Source organism: Falco naumanni, assembly GCF_017639655.2.
Source record: "Falco naumanni isolate bFalNau1 chromosome 13 unlocalized genomic scaffold, bFalNau1.pat SUPER_13_unloc_3, whole genome shotgun sequence".
NCBI classification, from domain to species: Eukaryota; Metazoa; Chordata; class Aves; order Falconiformes; family Falconidae; genus Falco; species Falco naumanni.
Window position 1 is genome coordinate 1 of NW_024427340.1, and position 18,104 is coordinate 18,104.

At 57.8% G+C, this 18,104-nt stretch overlaps 1 protein-coding gene across 1 annotated transcript; it reads right to left on the reverse strand.

Moving 5' to 3' along the window:
- Window positions 1–47: 47 nt before the first annotated feature.
- Window positions 48–17,548, reverse strand: TYK2 (tyrosine kinase 2). Its single transcript, XM_040581049.1, has 22 exons — window positions 17,490–17,548; window positions 16,813–16,880; window positions 15,466–15,681; window positions 14,558–14,681; window positions 13,043–13,187; window positions 12,549–12,712; window positions 12,026–12,389; window positions 10,734–10,928; window positions 9,604–9,761; window positions 9,402–9,525; window positions 9,051–9,243; window positions 8,848–8,954; window positions 7,428–7,598; window positions 7,222–7,309; window positions 6,972–7,099; window positions 5,449–5,584; window positions 3,858–4,009; window positions 3,614–3,764; window positions 2,589–2,686; window positions 1,867–2,059; window positions 1,496–1,614; window positions 48–228 (listed from the first exon to the last, which is right to left on the reverse strand). Exons 3-22 carry the CDS (start codon window positions 15,653–15,655, stop codon window positions 52–54), a joined length of 3,177 nt encoding a protein of 1,058 aa, XP_040436983.1. The 5' UTR covers window positions 15,656–15,681; window positions 16,813–16,880; window positions 17,490–17,548; the 3' UTR covers window positions 48–51.
- Window positions 17,549–18,104: the final 556 nt, after the last annotated feature.

The following is an 18,104-nucleotide window of genomic DNA, read 5'->3' on the forward strand; positions in this document are numbered from 1 at the left end:
CCCCCCCCCAAGGTTGCTCCCGCCGTGGGGTGCAGGGGGTGGGTGCTGTGCTCACCAAAAGACGGGGCTGTCGCCGTCCTCGCAGACGCGGTAATACTCGTGGCCCTCGGGGATGGCTTTGGCTAAGCCGAAATCGCCGATTTTCACCACGTTCTCGTTCTCCAGCAGCACGTTGCGGGCGGCGAGGTCCCGGTGGATGTAGTGCAGGGAGTGCAGGTAGGCCATGCCCTGGGGGGGGGAGGGGGGGGGGGGTGAAGGGGGGGGGGCAGAGACAATTTGGGGGGTCAGAGCCTGGAGCGCACACAAACCGTGCCCTGGGGAAGGGAAACAAGGGGCTCAGAGCCAATTTTGGGGGGGTCAGAGCCATTGTGGGGGGGCACAGAGCCATTGCTGGAGGGGTCAAAGCCATTGTCGGGGGGGTCAGAGCCATTGGGGGGGGGCACAGAGCCAATTTGGGGGGGGTCAAAGCCATTGTCAGGGGGGGTCAGAGCCATTGTCAGGGGGCTCAGAGCCTGGAGCGCACACAAACCATGCCCTGGGGAAGGGAAACAAGGGGCTCAGAGCCATTGTTGGGGGGGCTCAGAGCCATTGTTGGGGGGGGTCAGAGCCATTGTGGGGGGCACAGAGCCAATTTGGGGGGGGTCTCAGAGCCATTGTAAGGGGCACAGAGCCATTGTCAGGGGGGGTCAGAGCCATTGGGGGGACTCAGAGCCAATTTGGGGGGGGTCAGAGCCATTGAGGGGGGCTCAAAGCCATTCTGAGGGGGCTCAGAGCCTGGAGCGCACATAAACCATGCCCTGGGGAAGGGAAACAAGGGGCTCAGAGCCAATTTGGGGGGGGGCACAGAGCTATTGTGGGGGGCACAGAGCCAATTTGGGGGGGTCAAAGCCATTGTCAGGGGGGGTCAGAGCCTGGAGCGCACACAAACCATGCCCTGGGGAAGAGAAACAAGGGGCTCAGAGCCAATTTGGGGGGGGGTCAGAGCCATTGTGGGGGGCACAGAGCCAATTTGGGGGGGGCTCAGAGCCATTGTCAGGGGGAGTCAGAGCCATTGTGGGGGGCACAGAGCCAATTTGGGGGGGTCAGAGGCATTGTCAGGGGGGGTCAGAGCCATTGTGGGGGGCTCAAAGCCATCCTGGGGGGGCTCAGAGCCTGGAGCGCACACAAACCACGCCCTGGGGAAGAGAAACAAGGGGCTCAGAGCCAATTTTGGGGGGGGTCAGAGCCATTGTCGGGGGGTCAGAGCCATTGGGGGGGCACACAGAGCCAATTTTGGGGGGGTCAGAGCTATTGTGGGGGGCTCAGAGCCTGGAGCACACACAAACTATGCCCTGGGGAAGGGAAACAAGGGGCTCAGAGCCATTGGGGGGGGGCACAGAGCCATTGTGGGGGGCACAGAGCCATTGGGGGGGGCACAGAGCCATTGGGGGGACACAGAGCCACGCTGGGGGGCACGGAGGAGCCCCCAGGAGCAGCTGGGCGGGTCAGGCCGTACCTCGCAGATCTGCTGGGCGAAGAGCAGGATGTGTGCCAGGCTGACGTGATGCTTGGGCAGGTAATCCCGCAGGCTGCCCAGCGGCACGTACTCCATGATCAGCTGCACCACCTTCTCTCCTGGAGGAGGAGGAGGGGGAGGGGGAGGATGAAGGCAGCGTGAGGAGGAGGGGGCCCAACCCAGAGACCCCCCCCCCTAACCCCACCGAGGAGATCCCCTCCCTGCTCCCAACCGTGGAAAAAAAACCCGTGGGGAATCTGGTTTTTATGGCAGCACCGGTGTCGGATGCCGCAAGCTTGGGGTCTGTTCAACGCCGAGGGGCAAAACCCAAAGGGGGGGGACCCCCTCTGTGTCCCCCCCGTCCCCCTTACCCTGCTCGCTGCAGCACCCCTTGTACTTGACGATGTTTTCGTGGTAAAGGGTCTTGAGGATCTCGATCTCCCTCTTCCAGCTGGCGAGCAGCTGCTGGCTGCAGCCGGATTTGAGGGATTTCACGGCCACCATCTCCCCCGTCCCATCGTTGGTGGGGTCGTAGCAATACAGGCTCACCTTCCCGAAGTGACCCTGGGAGGAAAGAGGGACAGAATTCCCGATCCAGCCAGGAAAAAGTTTTCCTAGCCCATAGGAAACGCTTCTGGGAAGTCAATAAAGCGCTGGGGAAATCCTCGGTGGAAAGATGCTGACGGTTTTTTAGACCCTGGGGAAATCCTCGGTGAAAAGATTTAAAAAAAAAAAAAAAAAATCAAAGATTTTTAAGCCTCGTCCAAATGTGGATTCATTAGAAATCAATCCGGAAAAAGGCAACGGAAGCGTCTGGACCAGGCGGTGACACAAGGCACCGTGATAACCGGCTGCGAGGAAATGTCCTCCCGATGGGATGAAACTTCCTCGTTGTCCATCACCGATCCCCTGGGAATTTATATCCGCTCCGTTGGGAAATGAGGTTTGGAAATGTGAGGTTGGAAAACATCCCCCAGCGCCGCGATGAAGCGGCGTTTCAATCCCCCTCCCCCCCGGCACAGCCAGTTTGGAGCAGGAAAACCCTCCGGGAGCAGCAGGAAATTTCCGGGTAGGATCTCGAGATGCCGCTTACCTCCCCCAGCTCCCGGATTTTTTTCAGGTACCGCTTCTGAAAGACGGTGGGATCCGACACCGGGAAGTCGGGATTCACCGAGGTGATGTCTACGAGGTCTGGAAAGGGAGGGGGTCGAGATGCTTTTGCACGAGATGCTTTTTCTCTCCCAACCCCGGCATCCCCAGGAACGCCTCTTCTCTTCCCTTCTTTACCTTTTCCCTGCCTTTTCCCCTTCTTTGCCTTTTTTCCCCCCTTTTCCCTTTTTTACTTTCCCCCCTCATTTTTTGGCGTTTTTTTGCCCTTTCTTTTACTCTTTTCCCTGTTTTTTCCCCTCTTCTCTCTTTTTTTGCCTTTTCCCCCTTTCCCCACTTTTTTCCCTTTTCTGCCTTTTTTTCCCCTTTTCCCCTTTTTTGCCTTTTCCCTGCTCTTTTCCCTTTTCCCCATTTTCCCTGTCCTTTTCCTTCCCTTTTCCCCATTTTCCCTGTTTCCTTCCCTTTTCCCCATTTTCCCTGTCCTTTTCCTTCCCTTTTCCCCATTTTCCCTGTCCTTTTCCTTCCCTTTTCCCCATTTTCCCTGTCCTTTTCCTTCCCTTTTCCCCATTTTCCCTGTCCTTTTCCCCCCCTTTTGCCCTTGCCCCCCTTTCCTTTTCCCTTTTTGCCTTTTTTTCCCCCTATCCTCCCTTTCTGCCTTTTTTTTCTTCCCTTGCCCTTCCCTCCCCCCCCAACACCCCCCCTCCCCCCCCTTTTGCCCTTGCCCCCCTTTCCTTTTCCCTTTTTGCCTCTTTTTCCCCCTATCCTCCCTTTCTGCCTTTTTTTTTCCCTTTCCCCCCCCGCCCCCCCAACACCCCCTCCCCCCCCCTTCCCTTTTCGCTTTTTGCCTTTTTTCCCCCCTATCCTCCCTTTCTGCCTTTTTTTTTTCCCTTTCCCTTCCCTTCCCCCCCCCCCCCCAACCCGGGAGCCGGCAGCCGGTGCAGAGCCAGGGAGGAACAGCGGGGTCCCCCCTGCCCCAGCCCCCCCCAGCCCCCCGCCCCCCCCCGTGCTGACTGTGGGGCTGGAGCTGGGTGAGGTCCCGCAGGACGGTGCGGAAGGACGGCCGCTCCCCGGGGCTGTAGCTCAGGCACTGGCGGATCAGCCGGGCCAGCTCCTTGCACGAGGGCTCGGGCAGGCGATGCCTCTTCTCGTAGAAACGCTCCTTCTACGAGGAAGGAAACCCAGTCACGCGGGGCCGGATCCCTCCGGGATCCCGGGATGTGCGGGGCTGGAGGGCGAGGAGGAGGATCCCAGGCACCTCCGAGGGCGCGCGCTCCTTCAGCGGGACGTCGGCGTCGAAGCAGATTTCCAGCAGCGTGGTGCCGAAGCTCCACTTGTCGGCCGCCGGGCTGAGGTTTCCCACTTCGCGGACACATTCCGGAGCGATCCAAGGGATCCGCTCCACGCGCTCTGGGGGAACCAAAGCGGGGGGATGCTGAGGGTACAGCCGGGAAAAGCTCCCTGTTGATCCCAGCCAGGCTCGGAGCATCCCCGCCAGCCAAACCCAACCAGTGGAGAATTTACACGGCATTGGTGGAGAATTTACGCGGCACCGGTGGAGAATTTACGAGGCGCCGGTGGAGACTTTACGCGGCGCCATCAGAGAATGTACAAGCCACCGGTGGAGACTTTACGCCACGCCAGAGAATTTACGCAGCACCAGTGGAGAATTTACGCAGTGTCGGTGGAGAACTTATGTGCCACTGGTGGAGACTTTACGCGGCGCCAGTGAATTTATGCGGCGCCGGTGGAGACTTTATGCGGCATCAGTGAATTTACGCGGTGCCGGTGGAGAATTTACGCGGCATCAGTGGAGACTTTACGCGGCGCCGGTGGAGAATTTACGCGGCATCAGTGGAGACTTTACACAGCATTGGTGGAGACTTTACGCGGCGCCGGTGGAGAATTTAGGCGGCGCTGGTGGAGAATTTAGGAGGCGCCATCAGAGAATGTACAAGCCACCGGTGGAGACTTTACGCCGCACCAGAGAATTTACGCAGCACCAGTGGAGAATTTACGCAGCGTCGGTGGAGAACTTATGTGCCACTGGTGGAGACTCTCCGCGGCGCTGGTGGAGACTTTAGGCGGCGCCGGTGGAGACTTTACGCGGCGCCATCGGAGAATGTACAAGCCACTGGTGGAGACTTTATGCCGCGCCAGAGAATTTATGCAGTGTCGGTGGAGAACTTATGTGCCACTGGCGGAGACTTTACGCGGCATCAGTGAATTTACGCGGTGCCGGTGGAGAATTTACGCGGCATCAGTGGAGAACTTATGTGCCACTGGCGGAGACTTTACGCGGCATCAGTGAATTTACGCGGTGCCGGTGGAGAATTTACGCGGCATCAGTGGAGAACTTATGTGCCACTGGTGGAGACTTTACGCGGCATCAGTGAATTTACACGGCGCCGGTGGAGAATTTACGCGGCGCCGGTGGAGAACTTATGTGCCACTGGTGGAGACTTTACGCGGCATCAGTGAATTTACACGGCGCCGGTGGAGAATTTACGCAGCATTAGTGGAGAACTTATGTGCCACTGGTGGAGACTTTACACAGCATCAGTGAATTTACGCGGCGCCGGTGGAGAATTTACGCGGCGCCGGTGGAGAATTTATGCGGCATCAGTGAATTTACGCGGCGCCGGTGGAGAATTTAGGCGGCGCCGGTGGAGAATTTAGGCAGCGTTGCCTTCAAAATCCCAACCATCCCAAAAATAAAGGTTGGAAATTCCCAGATGGGGCTGGAACAGCCCAGGCACAACCCACCCTATTCATTAGCGGGGCTGCAGGAGGCGGGGGAGGGAAAAAAACCCAAAACCCCAGATTTTCAGCCCGGGATGAGGCAATACCTTCTCGGGAGAGCACGGTGAAGCTGACGCCGGGATCGCTGAGCTTCACAAAAGGCGCGGATCCGTCTTCCAGCCCCTTCCTGGCCAGCAGGATGTTTTTGGCGCACACGTTGCCGTGCACCAGGTTTTTATCCTCCTGGGAAAAACCAAAAGATACAAAATTTGGGGAGAAAGACCCAGGGATGCTCTCGGAACGAAGCCAAGCCGAGTGCCCGGGAAATGAAAAAAAATAAAATAAAATAAATTTACGGCTTTAATTACCCACGTCGTCTCCCTGCCTCGTTATCCCTCTGCAGAAAATGAAACCCTCGGGATAGAGGGAATCCAAGGAAAAGGATTAGCCAGCGTGGGGGCGAGTGGCCTTGCAAACAGCTAGCCAGCTTTGCCAAGCTGCTAGCCAAAAGCCAGAGCCGGCACGTGCAGCCCACCCGCGCCCCCCCCCCCCCCCCCGCCCCAGCCGCTCGCTTCCAGGAAAAAGGGAGTGAGGAGGGGGCTTGGGGGGGGTCCTGACAAGCAGCTAGCCAGCTTTGCCAAGCTGCTGGCCCAAAGCCGGGCGAGCGGGGAAGGAACATCCTCATCTTTGGCTCTTCCCAACCGGCGCAACCCCAAAATGAAGCCACAAAGGCGAGATCCGGCACGTGGAGCTCAGGAAAACTGGCGGCTCCCAGCTGGGAAACTGGTGGCTCCCAATTGGGAAACCGGCATCTCCCAGTCAGAAAACCCAGAGCTCCCAGCTGGAAAACCCGTGGCTCCCAGCTGGGAAACCCATGGCTCCCAATCAGGAAACCGGCATCTCCCAGTCAGAAAACCCAGAGCTCCAAGTTGGGAAACTGGCATCTCCCAGCTGGGAAACCGGCATCTCCCAGCTGGGAAACCCAGAGCTCCCAGCTGGGAAACCCGTGGCTCCCAATCGGGAAACCAGCATCTCCCAGTCAGAAAACCCAGAGCTCCCAGCTGGGAAACTAGTGGCTCCCAGCTGGGAAACTAGTGGCTCCCAGCTGGGAAACTAGTGGCTCCCAATCGGGAAACCGGCATCTCCCAGTCAGAAAACCCAGAGCTCCCAGCTGGGAAACCAGTGGCTCCCAGCTGGGAAACTGGCATCTCCCAGTCAGAAATCCCAGAGCTCCCAGCTGGGAAACCCGTGGCTCCCAGCTGGGAAACTAGTGGCTCCCAATCGGGAAACCGGCATCTCCCAGTCAGAAAACCCAGAGCTCCCAGCTGGGAAACCGGCGGCTCCCAGCTGGGAAACCGGTGGCTCCCAGCTGGGAAACCGGCGGCTCCCAGCTGGGAAACCCGTGGCTCCCAGTCAGAAAACCCAGAGCTCCCAGCTGGGAAACCCGTGGCTCCCAGCTGGGAAACCTGTGGCTCCCAGCTGGGAAACTAGTGGCTCCCAATCGGGAAACCGGCATCTCCCAGTCAGAAAACCCAGAGCTCCCAGCTGGGAAACCCGTGGCTCCCAGCTGGGAAACCAGAGCTCCCAGCTGGCCCCCAGTCGGAAAACCAGTGGCTGCCAGCCCCATTACCAGGTAGCTCAGGGCACTGGCCAGCTGCTTGGCCACGGTGATTTTCCAGCCGACCGCGACGCGGCCCTTCTCCTTCCGCAGCAGCACGTCCAGCGGCCCGTGTTCCACGAACTCCTCCACCATGATGTCTGCGGGAGAGCGGGGCCTTGCCTGGGCGGGGGGACGGGGGGACACGGGGGGGAGGACGGGGGAAGGGGAAGGGGGAAGGGGGAAGGGGAAGGCAGGGCAGGGGCGCACGCCCCACGCTTACTCTCGGAGCCCCGCACGCAGACGCCGTGCACGAACGCCAAGTGGACGTGCGACACCTGGCTCATCAGGCTGGCCGTCTCGAAAAACGCCTGCGGGGCGACCAGAGGGGCTGTCACGACAGAGCCTTGTCACGACGACGACGCTCTCGCAGCGCTCTGCCAATCGCCGCCCCCTCCCCCCTCAAATCCTGCTCCGGAGGGGGCTCACCAGGGCGATGTCCCTGTGGCTGGGATCCAGGACTTTGAGGACCACGTGCATCTCCCGGCTGTTGTTGTTCTGTTCGGTGGAAAAATATTCGGCTTCGTCGTCGCCGGCGCCGCAGACGCTCAGGACCCCGTCGTAGATGTTGGTGCGGGTGCCCTGCCCCAGGTGGGCGCGCTGCGGGGGGTGGGAGAGAGGGACAAGGCTCAGCGGGGAGCTCAGCGCCCAGGACGCGCCCGCCGACATTCCCGGTCTCCGACCTGCTGCCTCCGCGCGGCTCCGTCGCCCCCTCCCCGGAAAGGGACACAAAGGCCAAGGGAAACGCGCCCGCCGGGCTCCCACCCGCAGCCCCCCCACAGGCGCAGGGGGTGGGGAAGGGGATCGGGGGGATCTGGGGGATCTGCCGCGGTTTCCTGCTGGGAAACCCGTGGTTCCCAGCCGGAAAATCCACAGCTCCCAGCTGGGAAACCCATGGCTCCGTGCTGGGAAATGTACAGTTCCCAGCCAGAAAATCCAGGGCTCCCAGTCAGGAAATCCACGGTTCCTTGCCGGGAAAAGCCATGGTTCTCAGCCGGAAAATCCATGGCTCCCAGCTGGAAAATCCATGGCTTCCAGCCGGAAAATCCATGGCTTCCCAGCTGGAAAATCCATGGCTTCCAGCCGGAAAATCCATGGCTTCCAGCCGGAAAATCCATGGCTTCCCAGCCGGAAAATCCATGGCTTCCAGCCGGAAAATCCATGGCTCCTTGCCAGGAAAATCCATGGCTTCCAGCCGGAAAATCCATGGCTTCCCAGCCGGAAAATCCAAGGCTCCATGCTGGGAAATCCATGCCTCCCCACCGGGAAACCTGCGGCTCCTTGCCGGGAAACCCAGGGCTCCCTGCCGGAAAATCCACGGCTCCCAGCTGGAAAATATGCGGTTCCCAGCCGGAAAATCCACAGCTCCCTGCTGGAAAATCCATGGCTCCCAGCCAGAAAATCCATGGCTCCCAGCTGGGAAACCTGCAGTTCCCAGTCGGAAAACCCAGACCTTCCAGCCAGGAAACCCACAGTTCTCAGCCGGAAAATCCATGCCTCCCAACTGGAAAATCCATGCCTCCCAGCTGGGAAACCCGTGGCTCCCTGCTGGGAAACCCATGCCTCCCCACCAGGAAACCTGCGGCTCCCAGTCAGAAAACCTGCCGCTCACTGCCAGGAAACCGGTGGCTCCCAGCCGGAAAACCCACAGCTTCCAGCCGGAAAACCCAAGGCTCCCTGCCAGAAAACCCACAGCTTCCAGCCAGAAAATCCATAGCTCCCAGCCGGGAAACCGGCAGCTTCTTGCTGGGAAACCTGCAGCTCCCAGTCGGAAAACCCACGGCTCCCAGCCGGAAAACCAGCAGCTCCCATCCCACAGCTCCCATCCCGGGAATCCGGAGCGCACAACCTGGGTGATCTCGTTCTTGCGGATCTGGTGGAAGCTGAGCTGGGTCAGGTTGAGGATCTGCTTGGTGTTATCCTTCACCTTCCGCGTGATCAGCAGGTCCGAGATCTCTGCAAGGGCAGGGAAGAGCGCGATGCTAAAGCCCTGGAATCCACTGGATCCCTCACCGCTCCCGCCTGGGGGAGGGAAGACGATCCATCCTCTACCTCCTGGTTTGGGTGGGCAGCAGCGCTTCACCGTGAAGCTTTCCTCGCCGGATTTGAGCGTGCAGCCCTTGAGCACATCCAAGAGCTCCTGCAAAGTGGAAAATTCCCGGTCCCACCCTTCCAGCACAAAAGAATTTCCTTTTTTTTGGATCCGGAACTGCCGGTACTTGAGAGCTCCCTGCGCTCCAGGAGTCTACGGGGAAAAAAAAAAAAAAAACCAAAAAACCAACGATCAGCGTCGGGAAAAGCATCGCAGCTCCGACCGGCCGCAGCCCAGCTCGTTCCCAACAAGACCAGCACTTCCCACAGCTCGCCATTCCCGGGAATTCTGCGCTGGGAATGGGATCTGACCTGTGTCTGGCTCCTTTTGACCACGGAGAGAATCATCCTGTTGAAGTCAAGGACGCTCCAGCGGATGACGTAAAGCCCTTCCTCCTCCTCTTCCCGCCGGAGCTTGGCAAAAACAAACTCTTCCCTGGGAAGAGAAGGAAAAGCTTCGGATCGGCGCCGGGACGCATCCCGCCGCGCCATCCGTCGGGAAGAGGCCACTCACTGCATGGGGCCGTGGATGCCGTTGAGGATGCTCATCACCAGCCGCGGCGGAGCCACCTGGTGACACAGGTAATGGCTGGAATCGGCCGTCAGGCGGAAATAACCGTCCACCAGCGCGCCCAAGGAGAGCGCGCTCGCCGGGGCCGGGAGAGCCACCTCCTGGGACGAGAGACAGGAACCAGCGTCACAACCCGGCAGCTCCAACCCCCCCCGCAGCCCTCACCCACCCGCCGAGAGACTAAACTCTTCCTCAGCAGGATTAAACCCCCAAAAAAATATCCTGCCTCTTCCCAGCGCCGGCTTTTCCCCCCAAAAAAGATCCTTCTTCCCAGTGCCACCTTTTCCCCAGAAAAAAGATCCTTATTCCCAGTGCCGGCTCTTCCCCCAAAAATAGATCCTTCTTCTTCCCGGTGCCGGCTTTTCCCCAAAAAAAAAGATCCTTCTTCTTCCTGGTGCTGGCTTTTCCCCAAAAAAAAGATCCTTCTTCTTCCCGGTGCCGGCTTTTCCCAAAAAAAAAGATCCTTCTTCTTCCCGGTGCCGGCTTTTCCCAAAAAAAAAGATCCTTATTCTTCCCGGTGCCGGCTTTTCCCCCAAAAAAGATCCTTCTTCTTCCTGGTGCCGGCTTTTCCCCAAAAAAAGATCCTTCTTCTTCCTGGCACTGGCTCTTCCCCCTAAAAAAGATCCTTCTTCCCAGCACCAGCTTTTCCCCCCAAAAAAAGATCCATCTTCTTCCCAGCACCAGCTTTTCCCCCAAAAAAAGATCCTTCTTCCCAGCGCCAGCTTTTCCCCCCAAAAAAAGATCCTTCTTCCCAGCACCGGCTTTTCCCAAAAAAAAAGATCCTTCTTCCCAGCACCAGCTTTTCCCAAAAAAAAAGATCCTTCTTCCCAGCACCGGCTTTTCCCCCAAAAAGGATCCTTCATCTTCCTGGCACTGGCTCTTCCCAAAAAAAAAGATCCTTCCTCTTCCCAGTGCCAGGTCTTCCCCAAAAAAAAGATCCTTCTTCTTCCTGATGCCGGCTCTTCCCCCCAAAAAAGATCCTTCTTCTTCCCGGCACCGGCTTTTCCCCCCAAAAAGATCCTTTTCCTTCCCAAAGGTCTCCAAAGGGCACGTCGGGACGCGGGTGCGCTCACCAGGCACTCGTTGTCCTGCCGGTGGATCCCGACCCTGCAGTCCTTGATGACGATGTGCGTGATCTCCCGGAAATCGCAGAATCGGATCCACTTGGGCTCGCCCCGCTCTGCCGCCTGGATGGATCCCGTGGGCTCCGGCTCCTTGTTCCTGCTCTTTCTCCCAAAATAGCCGCGCTGGGAAACGATCTCCGTGGTCTGGGGGGGAGCGACCGAGGGATCAGTTCAGCCTTTCCTACTGGGAAACGGTGCCACTGGGCTGCGGCGGCTACCGGCCAAACTGGGATAAGCTGGAAAGGAACCTGCAGCACCCAGAGGAAAAGCCCAGGAGGAAAAGCTAACTGCTGTGGGATGGGATTCAGATCGGGAACGGGATATGGATCGAAACAGGATTCAGATCAGGAATGGGATTTGGATCGAAACGGGATTCGGATCGGAAATGGGATTTGGACTGGGAACAGTTCATGAAACCTGGAGTGCCCAGAGAGCCTGATGAAAAGCCCAGGAGGAAAATCTAAGGAAAAGGAGCCACTGCGGGATGGGATTTGGACTGGGAATGGGATTTGGACTGGGAACGTAATTTGGACCGGGAATGGAATTTGGATTGGGAACAGAATTTGGACCGGGAACAGAAATTGGACCAAGAATGGAATTTGGATTGGGAACAGGATTTGAATTGGGAAAGGGATTTGGATTGGGAATGGAATTTGGACTGGGAACAGGATTGGGATTGGGAACAGCTCATGGAACCTAAAGTGCCCAGAGGAAAAGCCCAGGAGGAAAATCTAAGGAGAAAGAGCCACTGTGGGATGGGATTTGGACTGGGAACGGAATTTAGATTGGGAATGGGATTTGGACTGGGAATAGGATTTGGACTGGGAACAGTTCATGGAACCTGGAGTGCCCAGAGAGCCTGACGAAAAGCCCAGGAGGAAAATCTAAGGAAAAGGAGCTGCTGCGGGATGGGAACTGGACTGGGAACGGGATTTGGACCGGGAACAGGATTGGGAACGGGAACGGCTCCTCAAACCTGGAGTGTCCGGAGGAAAAGCCCAGGAGCAAAATCTAAGGAGAAGGAGCCACTGTGGGATGGGATCTGGACTGGGAACGGGATTTGGATTGGGAACGGGATTTGGACTGGGAATGGGATTTGGACTGGGAATGGCTCATGGAACCTGGAGTGCCCAGAGAGCCTGAGGAAAAGCCCAGGACCAAAAGCTAACTGCTGTTGGCTGGGATTTGGATTGGGAATGGGATTTGGACTGGGAACGGCGGGAGCGGGAGCACCCCCCCACCTCTACGGGCACCGGCCGCCACTGGATCCCACCCGTGCCGGTGACGAGGACTTGGTGGGTGACGGGTGGCTCCTTGGGGAGCGTCGCGTGTTCCCCATTGACGCGGAGCTGCCCCTTCTCCCCCTCGGAGGAGGTTTCCAAGGAAAACACGGGGAAGAGCTCGCTGCCGAAGCGCGGCGCCAGGTGCTCCAAGGTGGCCAGGTATTTGTACATGATGTCCTGCGCTGTCAGCTTGCCGGCGCTGACCGTGTGCCGCTGGAAACGCTGGACGAACTTTTTGAAGACGTTTTTCATGCGGAATTTGGTCAGGTAGTTGTTCTGCTGGATCTGGCGGTAGAAGGAACGTGGGATGCAATCCTTGAAGCTGCGGAAGGGAAGGAGCAAACCGTCAGCGTGATCCTGGAGGTGCCACGATCCGTCTCTCCATCACCGGATTCGCTCCCGGCGAGGAGGACGGAGAGGAAAAAGGGGGAGAAACCCCCCAAAAAAACCCTTCCAGGCAGCAGCAGAGCGGAACGGTCACCTGTATTTCCTGGCCACTTCCTCGAGGGAGATGCCTTTTTTGAGGGCGATGTGCGAGAGGTGAAGCACGGCCATGCCCAAGCTCTCGTTTTTGAACCTCTGGATCTCCTGTTCGCTCTGGAGATCTTTCAAAGAGGCGACGTCGTTGATGAAGTCGAATTTTGCCTATTAAAAAACCTAGAATGTTAAATAAAAGGGGGGGGGGGAAAAACCAACCCAACCCCCAACCCTGCACTGACTTCCAAGCGCTTTTTCTCGGCTTTTTTTATTTCGCTGGTGCAATGGGACCCCCCTCAGCACAGCTCCCGGCCTCCCAGGGAGGATTTGAGCAGGAAAACACCTTTCCAAGAACAAAACTCCAGCTGTGTTCATCCTCTAAAGAAAGCCCCGGCGGATCCCCACCAGATCCCGACCACCGGGCTTGAAGCGAAGCTGGCTGGATCACAAAAAAAATCCCCCATATTTCCACAATTCCCACTCAGCCCGTTTGGTTACCTGCTCAAAGAGATACTCGAAGGAGGATCTATCCAGCAAGGCTCCTCCTTGCAGCTTCTCCTCCGGGGAGTCGCTCTGCCGAGGCACGTTGCGATAAACCGCCGGCTCCTTCTCGTTCATCCCGTGCCAATTCCGAAAGTAGTACCTGGAGCGGGGGGAGGAGGAGGAGGAGGAGCAGGAGCAAGAGAGTGATGCTCGCCCAGGGTGCTGGAAGGGATGGGCTCCGTCCCTGCATCCTCTCGTAGCCAAAAAGGATGCGCCAGGGTTTGTATCCGCAGCCAAACCCGGGTCCAGCGGCTGCCCCGGAGCTGCTCCAGGCTCGTTTCCACCATAAACCCGCTCCCGCCCCATCCCTGCTCCGAGAGGTTTTCCAGAAATTTTGTCACCAGCCATCTCAAGAACCCCCAGCAAAAGAGCAGCAGCCTGAGAGCTGAGATCCGTCCCACCCCCATCCCCCACCCCCCCCAGTTCTGGGCTCAGATCGGGGGGAATTGGGGTTCGTTTAATTAATTTTTGAACGGCCAAACTTCTGGAACCCCCCCAGGAGAATTAGCCGCATCCTCAAAACCCACAACCTGAGCGTACGGCGCCAACAGGCACCACCTCATCCCACCACTAAAATCTCCCGCTTTTCCCACTACGTTTTACAACCAGTTACGTAGAATTCACCCCCAGCAGCACAGCTTCATTAAAAGCACCCTAATTAACTCCGGCTGCGACCCAGCTCCACCTGCAAAGGCAGTTTTAGCAAAGCTGGTTTCCCGGGAAAAAGGTATTATAAGTCGTATAACCCAAGGGAACGAATTCCCAGGCTGGATTTTCCCTTTTTCCCTCGTTTTTATCTTTGCTATGACTTGGACACCACGAAAAAAATTACTAAAAAATTTTAAAAAAGTAAAAAAGTAAAAAAAAAAAATAATGAAACACCACCAGCAGCCGGAAAAAGCTGCCCTCATCAAACGGCCGGTGGTTTTTGCGATCAGCGTCCCCGTCATCCCCAGGGAATGTGAGGATCAGGCAAAGATGCCTGGAAAACACCGGCCACGCCGCAGCCCTGCGCTTGCTCCGAGGAAAAAATGCTCCGGAGGGGACGATATCCCGGGATATATCGGGATGGAGCGGAGAAGGGTGAGCATGGGCTGGATCCACCAGGGCAACAAGCAGGGGAGGATCGGGAAGAGGGAAATGAATTTTTCCGCGCCGACGGACAGGCAGGGGTCTCCACCCGCGTCCTCTTCCTCATTTAATCCTTCCCACTCCGACTTCCAGCATCCCTGAGCGCCCCCAGCTCCGCATGCCGACCTCCGCCAGCGTTTTCCAGGAAAGCAGGGGGGAAAAAAAAAAAAAAAAAAAAGCAGGGGGGGAGGAAAAAAAAAAAAAAAAAAGTGTTTTCCAGGGGCAGGAAAGCCAGCGGTGGGATTTCCAGTGCAGCCCTCGGCAAGGCTGGCACATCCCGGCTCTGCAGGGCTCGGATCCGTAAAAAAAGCAGGATGGGGCGGTGGGAAGGGGCCTCACCTCATGCGGAAGAGCAGGTTGAGGTTGGTGTCTTTGCCAATTTGGAAGAGGTGGTTGGGTGGGAGCCAGACCCGGCTCTGGGGGTCGTAGAGGGCGAAGAGGCTGTAGCACAGCGGCGTGATGCCTGCGAGGAAAACACCGCCCCGGTCAGACTGCTAAGCCCGCAAAAATTCCCCAAAACCAGCAAAAAAACATCCCCAAACCTGCCTTTTTTCACCCCAGTTTTCCCCATCGCTCCATTGCACAAAGCCCTCCAACCCCAGGGACACACACGTCCTCCTTGGAAATGTTGGGGGAGGAAAATCCTGAAAAATTCCGTCTTCCCGGCACGCTCGGGGCGAGCCAGGGCAGCTGGCGATGGTTTTATCCCAAATAAACCACTGGGCAGAGCCAGATAAACCACAGCAAGGGGCCGGGAAGCCAAGAAACCCCGTGGGAAATGGGAATCGGGAGTGATGTGCCGGGGAAATCTTAGGTGGGAGCTAAAAATTTCTTGGAATGGTTAAAAAAAAGGCGTTAAGCGCGGTTAATTCGGCTGCGAAACGGGCTCGGAGCAGGCAGCCGGCACGGGAGAAATCCGCAGCAAGGGGAGGCAGAGCACTCGTTAACCGGGGATGCTCATGAGTCAGGGGGGAAATAATTACGCTTCGACTCATCACGCTCCGATAAATCGGAGACCCGCTGGGTTGAGCCGCGGGGAGATCCACCGCCGGAGCGAGCAGGGATCCCCAGATTCCGCCAGATGGATCCGCTACCGGCCAGTTCCTGGGGAGCTGCTGCTTGAACCCAACCCCCCGAGCGGGGATTTATCCCCCAACCCAGCTTCATTCTCCCCAAAATTGGTCAAGCGGCAATTTCACAGCACCGGGTGCCGCGGTTGAGGGGAGCCGGAGCTCGCCGGAGCTCACCGAGGCGGTGGGCAAGGTCGATGCAGATCTCTTCGGCGCTCAGCGTGGCCTGGGTGTAAATCCGGTAACGCTCCCGCTGCTCCTCGCCGGACCAGTGGAGACAAACCTTCACGCCGGTGCCGCTGGCCGAGAAGCAGCAGCTTTCGGCGTCCGACTCGCTGTGCTTCACCGCGCACTGGCACAGGGACATGGCGACGGCCGCCGGAAACGCCCCCGCTGGGGCAAAAAAAAATAATAAAAAAATAAATCACCAAGATCCAGCAGTGGGGAAATAAAAATAAAGAAATCGCCAAAATCCAGCAGCGGAGAAAGAAATTCAATTTTCAGGCGTCAAGCGTAAAAAAAAAAAAAAATCAGGTGTAAGGCGTGAAATGAAGGTCTAAAGTATAAAATTAAGGTGAAAAGCGTTAAAAACATAAGGTATAAGGTGTGAAATTGAAGTGTAAAGTGTAAAATTAAGGCAAAAAGCATAAAAACATAAGGCGTGAGGCATAAAATGAAAGGGTAAAGTGTAAAATTAAGGCAAAAAGTGTAAAAAAAATCAGGTGTAAGGCATGAAATGAAGGTCTAAAGTGTAAAATTAAGGCGAAAAGTGTTAAAAACATAAGGTGTAAGGTGTGAAATTAAGGTGTAAAATGTAAAATTAAGGCAAAAAGCATAAAAAAAATAAGGTGTGAGGCGTGAAATTAAGGGGTAAAGTGTAAAATTAAGACGTAAAGCATAAAAAAATAAGGTGTAAGGCGTGAAATTAAGGTGTAAAGTTAAATTTAAGGCAAAAAGCATAAAGAAATAAGGTGTAAGGCATAAAATGAATGGGTAAAGTGTAAAATTAAGGAAAAAAACAAAAAAAGATGTAAGGCATGAAATGAAGATCTAAAGTGTAAAATTAAGGTGAAAAGCGTTAAAAACATATGGTGTAAGGCGTGAAATTAAGGGGTAAAATGTAAAATTAAGACATAAAGCATAAAAAAACAAGGTGTGAGGCGTGAAATTAAGGGGTAAAGCGTAAAATTAAAACGTAAAGCATAAAAAAATCAGGTGTAAGGCATGAAATGAAGAGGTAAAGTGCAAAATTAAGGCAAAAAACGTTTAAAAATTAACATAAAGTGTAATAAAATGGGGTGCAAAGGGGTCTCCCTCCCCCTCCCTGCCCCCCCCCAGCTTTACACACTGTAGAGACTTTTGCTGAACTCGTGCCCCTCCCCCACCCCCAGCCTGGCCCGGGGGGGCTGCGGGGGGGGGGGGTTTGGGGGGGCTGGGGGGTGTGTGTGTTAGGAAAGTGCGGAGAGCCCTGTCACCAGTCCATCCCAGTTGGGTAACTGGGCGCCCAAGGCTGGCGCTACGCACCTCGGCGGCAGATGAAGCATAACGTGGTGGTGGTCTCCGGCGGCGGCGCGGCAGGGGGGTGTCAGCACCTGGAGAGGGGGGAAACGGCGGTGACCCCCAACCCAGGGCCCCCAGCCCCACACACCCAGCCCCCCAACCCAGGGGGCTCCCAGCCTGACCCCCCCTACCCCAGGCCCCCCCAGCTCCACAAAGCCTGACACCACGCCCCCCCCCCCCCCCCCCCAGCCCCACATACCCGGACCCCCAACCCAGGGGTCTCCCAGCTCCACAAAGCCTGATACACACCCCCAGCCCCACACCCGGACCCCCACCCCAGGATCCCCCAGCCCCACACCCGGACGTGGACCCCCACCCCAGGCCCCACCAACTCCACATAGCCTGACCCCCATCCCAGGACCCCCCAACACACATACCCGGACGTGGACCCCCACCCCAGGACCCCCCAGCCCCACATCTCCCGACCCCCCACGCCAGGGCCCCCCAGCCCCACACACCCGGGCCCCCACGCCAGGTCCCCCCGGCACCCCTAGGCCCGGCCGCCCCCCCGCCCCACAGGCCCGGCCCCTCCCCAAGCCCCCCGCCCCCCAAGCCCCCTCCCCGCCCCCTCGAGCCCCCAGCCGCTGCCCCGACGCCCCCCACCCCACCCCCCCACCCCGCCCCGCCCCCCCGGCTCGTACCGGGCCCCCCTCCCCGCCGGCCCAGCCGCCGCTCCGGCTCCCTCCGCCCCGCAGAGCCGCCGCCTCCCATTGGCCCCGAGAGACGCGCGCTGCCATTGGCCGGCCGCCGCCACGCGGCCACGCCCACACGCCTGCGTCCCATAGGCGGAACGCTGCGCTTGGCCCCGCCCCCGGGGGAGCCGCCGGCGGCAGTGATTGGCTGAGAGGCGGGGCAGCCGCTAGAGTCCGGGGCGGGCTGGAGGGGGCACAGCTGGACCCGAACTGGGGGGTGTGGCACAGCTGGATCTGGGCACAGCTGGACCCGAACTGGGGGGTGTGGCACAGCTGGATCTGGGCACAGCTGGACCAGAACTGGGGGATGTGGCACAGCTGGATCTGGGCACAGCTGGACCCAAACTGGAGGGGGGTGGGGCACAGCTGGACCCAAACTGGAGGGGGGTGGGGCACAGCTGGACCCAAACTGGAGGGGTTTGTGGCACAGCTGGACCTGGGCACAACTGGATCAAAACTGGGGGGGCTGGGGCACAGCTGAATCTGGGTACAACTGGATCAAAACTGGGGGGGGGGCAGGGCACAGCTGGATCCAGGCACAACTGGATCCAAACAGGGGGGCAG